Below are 7,241 nucleotides of genomic sequence, written 5' to 3'. Positions count from 1 at the left end.
TTACAAATAACATGTATGCAATGTGTTGCAATGTGTCACATGCAATGTGTGTTTTGCATGCCGCATGTGTTATTTATGTTATTTTTTTTCCGCTCAAAAGATTTGGCATGCTAGCAAACGGTGTATGGGCACTTTATGTATTGGGCAGGATTTATTATTGGTACGACCATATAAAACAGTTGACAAAAAGACCCATATTACATTTCATTTTAGCCTAAGTTGGAAAATAGAAATAGAAAATATTTTATGATCTACAGCATGTGTCAGTGACATATTTGTAAAGTTCTAGGCATACAATCCTGAGACATAGCATCTTTCTGAGACGTTCACATGCACTTTTTCTAAAAGTGTGTTCATCTAACTTTTCCAAACCGAAGCTTTTATTTTGAAATGTCTCCTACCGGAAGCACTTGCGGGGCGGAGCCGCCAGTTTTTACTTCCTTGGTGCACACCTCTGGTTGCACAATGGAAGCACTTACATTTTTCATCTTATTTTCAACATTTTTATCAGCTAACAGCATTAACGTTGAGGTGGGTGTATATTCTTTCACATGCAGCAATTGACACTCAGCCAATTAGTTTGTTTTATGTTGAAAACCTGAAATGTTGTTCCCATGTTAGCCTTCTTTGCTGTCATGCTAGCTGTTTTGGTGATGCGTCTGATTGCTTGTATGAGCCGAAACTAAATTAAAGAAACTCATAAAATTAATATTTTTTCTCCACTTGCTTCGCAGGAGAACGCAGGGCAGTTTTTCAGCAGTGGTCATACTAACAACTGGGCGGTTCTGGTAAACATGAATTGATTTGAAAAGTTAACGTTACATCTGCTGGGTACATTGATGTGTCTGCATTAATAATGAGAGCAGCAGAAACATGTGTTTGAAACAATGTGTTTGATACACAGGTGTGTACATCGAGATTCTGGTTCAACTACCGTCATGTGGCCAATACTCTGTCCGTCTACAGAAGTGTTAAGAGGCTGGGCATTCCTGACAGGTAAATGGTATTATGTATGTCCTTATTGTGTCTTACCTATTGTGTCATCTTTAGGTATTCAATTGTGTTATTAATCTAGAGGTACACAGGCATTGAAAAATGTATAGTCATAAGGTGTTGTTGTTTAGGAGCAGATGTAAGCTTTTTCTCATCGTCATGGTCTCCATTTCCGATATGTTGGAGGTGGCTAAGCATTAGATCATGCACGCACTGCAATTGCAATTTTCTATCTGCCTGATTTTCAAGTAGTCATCTGACTGTAGGTGTGTTGTTTTTGGGTGTGGTTTTTACAGTAAAGGGGGAAAATAGTTTATAATTCTGTGAACACCCTCACACACATCCTTGTGTAGAACAAAAACAAATAAGAACCCAAAAAGTTCATAAAGCGCTTTTTCAACATGATACTCTGCCTTAAACAGAGTGGAGCTGTAGTGCTTAACAGGAAAGAGAGTCAGAGACAAGCCACGCAGATACCACGGATTTTCTCTTAAAGGACAATTCCAGTCAATTTCACCATGATGCTGTTTTTTTTTTTTTTTTTTTTTTTTTTTTATTTGTAGCGCTGTCAGTAGCAAGACAAATAAAAACAATCGGTGCAGTCTACACAGAGTAATCCTCCTGCTAGATTTTGCAGGGCAAGTTTTAAACATGTTTTTAGCCTATAAGCACTCCCAAAATGTCATTACCAGTGCCTAGCCATGTGCAGTTATTTCATTCAAGTGAACACAATGAATTTGACTGCAGTAGATGTGACGGACAGGCATAAAAGTTGTGTTAATTCAGCCAGTGCACATACCTCTGTTTATTTCCTGTTTTCTGGTCTACACTAGTCGATTATCACAACATTTTTGCACTGTTTAAGCCTGTTTAAGCCTGTTGGGTGCAACATTCTATGTACAAATGTATATAATGTCAGCTATGTACTAATATGTTTTAAGAAAAGTTTGTCCTGTCATTAAATGAGTCACATTTAGGCCGCTCTCCCAGCCTGATGTGGTTCCCAGCTGTTAGCTGTAAAAAAACAAAAAACGTCTTCAGTCTCAGTCAATGTGGTGTGTCTGTGCACAGTGATAGGCTAAATGCTTCTTCAGAGGCCTTTTCACCCTGGCTAGAATAAAGCTAAAAGGAGTGGCAATCAGGTGCTTCTGATGGAAAATATTACAATTGTCAAATGCTGCTGCTTTTTATTAATTTTTTCATTCATTTCATGTCATTCATAGTTATAATTAGAGTCTGCACCAAGACCACTGTGGCAAAGTCAATCATATTATTCTGCACATTATATCATATATATATTATGATAAGATGACATACCAAGTAGGTATTTTATATCAGCAAAGTAACTTTATGCTTCCCCTCATTAACTGGTGCCTGTAGCTCAGGTAGGTCGACCCTTAATTATAGGGTTTGTGGTCCAATTTTTGTCTCCTCCTGTCCACATGTAGAAGTGGCTTTGTCCGCAAATAATGATCATCACACTAATGGTAACTAACAACGTAATACTGAAGATGTAACATGTGGTTGACAACATGAGTACAGAGTGAGCTCTTATTTTCTAATCTAATCATTTTGAATGGTCTCTGTTTTCTCTTTTTCCAGCCACATAGTTCTCATGCTGGCTGATGACATGGCTTGTAATCACAGAAACCCCAAACCTGCCACAGTGTTCAGCCACAAGAACATGGAGCTGAATGTGTACGGGGACGATGTGGAGGTGGATTACCGAGGATATGAGGTCAGATCACATTGCAGTCAGACCGTTACATGCACACAACTGTAAAAATGTCTTCCTCACCAAGTCAGTTCTTCTCTTTACAGTCTGTTTAAATTAGTACATTTTCCACCGGCCTCAGGATTTCTGAAGTCTAATTTCAACATGTCAGTATCTTGAAGGCAGAAATAAACAGGAAGCTCCACAAGGACTAAAAAAAACCTCAAAATACATTTCTTAAATTGGAAACAAAACAAATTCTTACCCCAATGGGTGATAGTTTGAACCATCATAATACCTTCTTTTAAACCACAGGTACAGTTATTAAAGATATTGGTAAAGGGACATGGATACTTTACTTAGTTAATATCTGAAGTGTCTAAGGTGGCTGTATCCTGTCTAGTATTTTACCTGCTTTATAAAACTAGGTACTCTATAACTTCCCTTGTAGGCAGATATAATACGGGTGCATTAGGGAATTGGAGGGGGCTATGGCCATCATTGTTTGTCCAGTGTTTGCTCTGTCTGTTGAGCAGGAAATGATTTGATAACATTTGCATTCTCAAAAAAATGAGCACCCAAGTGTTTTGTTTGTTACAACAAAGCGAAGCCCCAGTGGCGTATCCACTCTTTATCACAGTTTGTTTTTGGTTATTTGCTTTTCTTTGTACTGGTCTTCTAAATATGAACACTGTACCACCAATCCATGTTTGCTGTCAAAAGGTAAGCATGTGCAAGAAAAGCTGATACAGATCAAGAGGGGAAGAAAATACAATAAGTAATTGATTATCACCGTTTAATTAAAAGATAAGTAGACCAGTTGCTGTATACTGACCTGGTTGATGCAGATAAAACGTTTAGTTTGTGAAATGTGTTTTGATTGGTAGAAGTTTTGACCGTTTTAATAATCCTCTGTCTATGTGCATTAAATAATAAGATGCACATTAAATTATGGATCGCTTCCAAGCCATGCTTGGTTATGAAAATCATATACTACTCACATTTCAGGTGACAGTGGAGAACTTCCTGCGTGTTTTGACTGGCAGACTGCCAACCAGCACACCACGCTCAAAACGACTCCTGTCTGATGACCGGAGCAACATCCTCATATATCTAACAGGTAATTAAAGGACAAATCCCCCCTCAAATACTTCACTTACACTCTTCATATTTAATTAATGTGCCATGCTCAGTAGAAGAAGCTTCTTTTTCTTTTAACTGATGCACTGATGCATACATACTTTACCTACAGTGTGGCTAATGGCTACTTTTCATGTAGGTAAATTATCAAAAAAACAATTTAGTTGGGACAGTAGATAAAATCCAAAGAAATTCTCAGTATTATGTTTTTTTTGTTTCACCACAATCAAACTGAAAAAGGCTGAAAAAGGCTTTTACAATGAGGATGCTATAAATTGATTCTTGCTTTGCTGAGCTTTATCTACCACATATTTACAAAAAGTACACAGCATTATGCAAGTGGTGTGTTTTTACACTCTTTTGTGATGAATTTTAAAGACATAGTTTTGAAGTTGCAAGAGTCAGATTTTATCAAACCATTTTATTCATCTGTGGCTGAATGTAGACACAAGTCTATGTTTTATTTGTTTCCTGCTACAGAGTGAGCACTGCTGCCAGCCCATTTCATGTTGTTATTTTGCATTCAATATCATGTTTTTGCATTATAAATCAGATGAATCAATAATTTACAATATGTGTTTGTTTAACAGGCCATGGCGGAAATGGCTTTCTGAAGTTCCAGGACTCTGAGGAGATAAGTAATGTGGAACTGGCCGATGCTTTTGAGCAGATGTGGCAGAAAAGAAGGTAAATAAACTGGAAAGTGACTTCAAAATAAGCTGGAAAAGGTCCTTGTGAAGAAACATGAAATACCGTTTTTCTCCTACAAAGTCCCTTTAGTACTTATGTAACATTCAGTGTAGCAGTCATTGTATTTAGGTTCTAATTTACTTCTTGGTAAATTGTACTTCTTGCTAAATACGTTGTTGCAAGACCTAATAAACCAAAGAAACACATTATATAACACTATAACAGCAAGGGGGCTGTTATACATATATTTCTCTGAGGAAAGAGAACCTGTTTCTGTTTATGAATGGAATCTGTTGCTTTTATATAGAGTGGTCCCCTAATACCCTATCTGAAGTCTCTTTCCCAAAATTCAGCCTTGGTGCAGAGTTACTAGAGCCAGTCCCACAATGACCTTTCCTTAGGATGTGACTTTTCTGAGTCTGTAGCTTTTGAGGTGGAGAGGAGGAGGAGGGGGGAAACCAACTGCCACTTTGCTTGTTTGAAAATCATGATGTCTCTCTCTCATGTGTGGGCCAAATTCTCTGGGTGGGCAAAGCAGAGAAAGGGGAGTTAATCTTGCCTCATATGACATCATAAGGGGCAAGATTCCACATTGGCCCATCTGAGTTTGAATGTTCTCATTCATTCATTCATTCATATTTATTATACAGGAAAGTTATAAGTAACATAACATAAACGGGCCTGACACAGTTTTAAAACTGGTTTTCAGCAGGTTCCTGTTCTTCTCAAAGGCAAAGCAGGATACCCAGGGCTCTGTTTACACCTATCGCCATTTTTAGCCACTGGGGGAAGATAGGTAGGCTAGAGGAACCCATATTAATGTTAACAAACCTCATAAAGTGAAATGTTCATGCCATGGGACCTTTATTATGTGCATCGCGAGACACTAAATAAGCAAAAATGGCTTTCTGCTACCAGCGCCTCTATAGTCCTCTAAACCTATCAATATAGAGTGTCTGGGTTGCAGTCATGCCCTAGGCTGCTAGATAAAAGCTAAGTGACGCCAGCTTTGGATGCTGATGTGATAATTGCAGGCTTTAACTGCCAAATTAACCCTTGTGTTGTCCTGGGGTCATGCTGACCCCAAATGAAATCTTTTGCCATCAAAATATGTTTTTTATTCATCAAATGCTCTGGAAATTATGGTAGTTGTTTACTACTATGCTCTTAATGATAAAAAAACATTTGGGAAGTAAATTGATTGAATAATGAGTGTTTTACTGAATTTAATATCTTCTGTTGTCCTCTGGGGTCAAAAAGAAGAAAAGTGGTTCAATGGAGTAAATAGTCCAACCATACTGCTCGTCAAAACATCTTTGATCATGGTGCGTGGGTTCAAGCAATGGTTATGACAACAACAAAACAACAGAACAGGTCTTTTCTCACAGGTGCTGGGTCATTTCACAGTTTAGTCTGAGAGAGACAGGCAGCACATTGAGGAGGCAGAAGCTCTATACTGCATGGGAGGCTTACAAGATATTTGTTAATATGAAAGAAAAGACAGACGAGGAGGACAATGCTAAACATAATGAGGTGGATCAATTAACTGATGAGGAGGAAAATAATGATTAGGTGATAGATCCACCATACAGACCGCATGCCGCTTTTTCCTCTGAAAAAGCTCCCACATTGCCTGCTGCAGGAATGGAAGATGAGTATGAATTGAAGGAAAGTGAGGAACTTGATGATGAGATAGAACATAAAGCTGATATAGTGGACGTGTCAGAAGTGGAGGACTGCATCTATTATGATGAAGATAAAGAATCAACTGATGAGAAAGAATTAGTGAGGAAGAGGACCCAGCTCAGATAGAAGAATATTTCCAGTGCTGCATGTCATTCCCCCCTCTGTCCCCTTTCATGTATTTAGCTGTCCTGTCAATAAAGGCCTAAAAATGCCCAAAAAGGAATCATAAATGTAAAAAAAAGACAAACATTGATCTGGTCATCCATTGCTTGCAGTGACGGACAATGCATGTTGACGGCAGAGAGAGAAACAAGCCACCATAGTCTCCAATTGATGACATAGGTCCACTTGACCTGTCTCGTTGGCCTTAAATTTCAAATGTTTGAATGAAGTTGTCATTAACGGCTTAACACAGAATTAGGTGAAGTATCCACTAAATATCATTTAAATAACAGTAAAACCAGTTGGGGTCCCAGAAGATAACCAGTGTCATTATGGGCTGTAAATAAAAAATTCAAATGATTCAAAAACAGCATCCTCACTAAACTTCGATATATACCACTCTGTGATCAGTAGAAGTCAAATAGTCATAATTCATAGTTTCATTTTATTTTCTACTTAAAAAGAGGGTATACTTTTATGTAAACAATGTCTACTGGCTCTAAATTCCAAAATTGAGGGAAAAATCTGTAGTAGTGGGTTGAACTGAAGTAAGACAAAAGATGTAACACAGAATGGATTGACAATTTATACTGTATATTATATTATAGATACTGTTAAACCAAGCGGGTCATTTTGACCCCAGAGGACAAAAGTTGGAAAGCATATGGAAGGACATTACGAGGATTAAAGTCACCATAAAGACTTGGCCACCTCCCTTCAGTGAAGGGAGAATTTGCGTGGGTTAGAGGGACTGAATGAAGCAGTTAGTTTGGTCACCATGGCAACTGCAGTATCAACTCCAGGTTTTATTTGTGTGTGTGTGTGTGTGTGTGTGTGTGTGTGTGTGTGTGTGTGT

The 7,241-nt window shown here is 38.1% G+C and overlaps 1 protein-coding gene across 1 annotated transcript in view; it reads left to right on the top strand.

The window, feature by feature from the left end:
- Positions 1–435: 435 nt before the first annotated feature.
- Positions 436–7,241, top strand: part of pigk (phosphatidylinositol glycan anchor biosynthesis, class K) — a 17,258-nt gene continuing 10,452 nt past the window's right edge. The window contains exons 1-6 of the mRNA XM_034888679.1: positions 436–531; positions 735–788; positions 905–996; positions 2,596–2,731; positions 3,716–3,827; positions 4,438–4,534. Of these exons, the coding sequence (XP_034744570.1) occupies positions 466–531; positions 735–788; positions 905–996; positions 2,596–2,731; positions 3,716–3,827; positions 4,438–4,534 (557 nt within the window). The 5' untranslated portion in view covers positions 436–465. The remainder of the gene's footprint in view (positions 532–734; positions 789–904; positions 997–2,595; positions 2,732–3,715; positions 3,828–4,437; positions 4,535–7,241) is intronic.

The sequence above is a fragment of the Etheostoma cragini genome, chromosome 12 (genome assembly GCF_013103735.1).
Source record: "Etheostoma cragini isolate CJK2018 chromosome 12, CSU_Ecrag_1.0, whole genome shotgun sequence".
In the NCBI taxonomy this organism is placed as follows: domain Eukaryota; kingdom Metazoa; phylum Chordata; class Actinopteri; order Perciformes; family Percidae; genus Etheostoma; species Etheostoma cragini.
The sequence above is the reverse complement of the archived record's forward strand: the minus strand, read 5'-3'. Positions and strand labels throughout refer to the sequence as shown.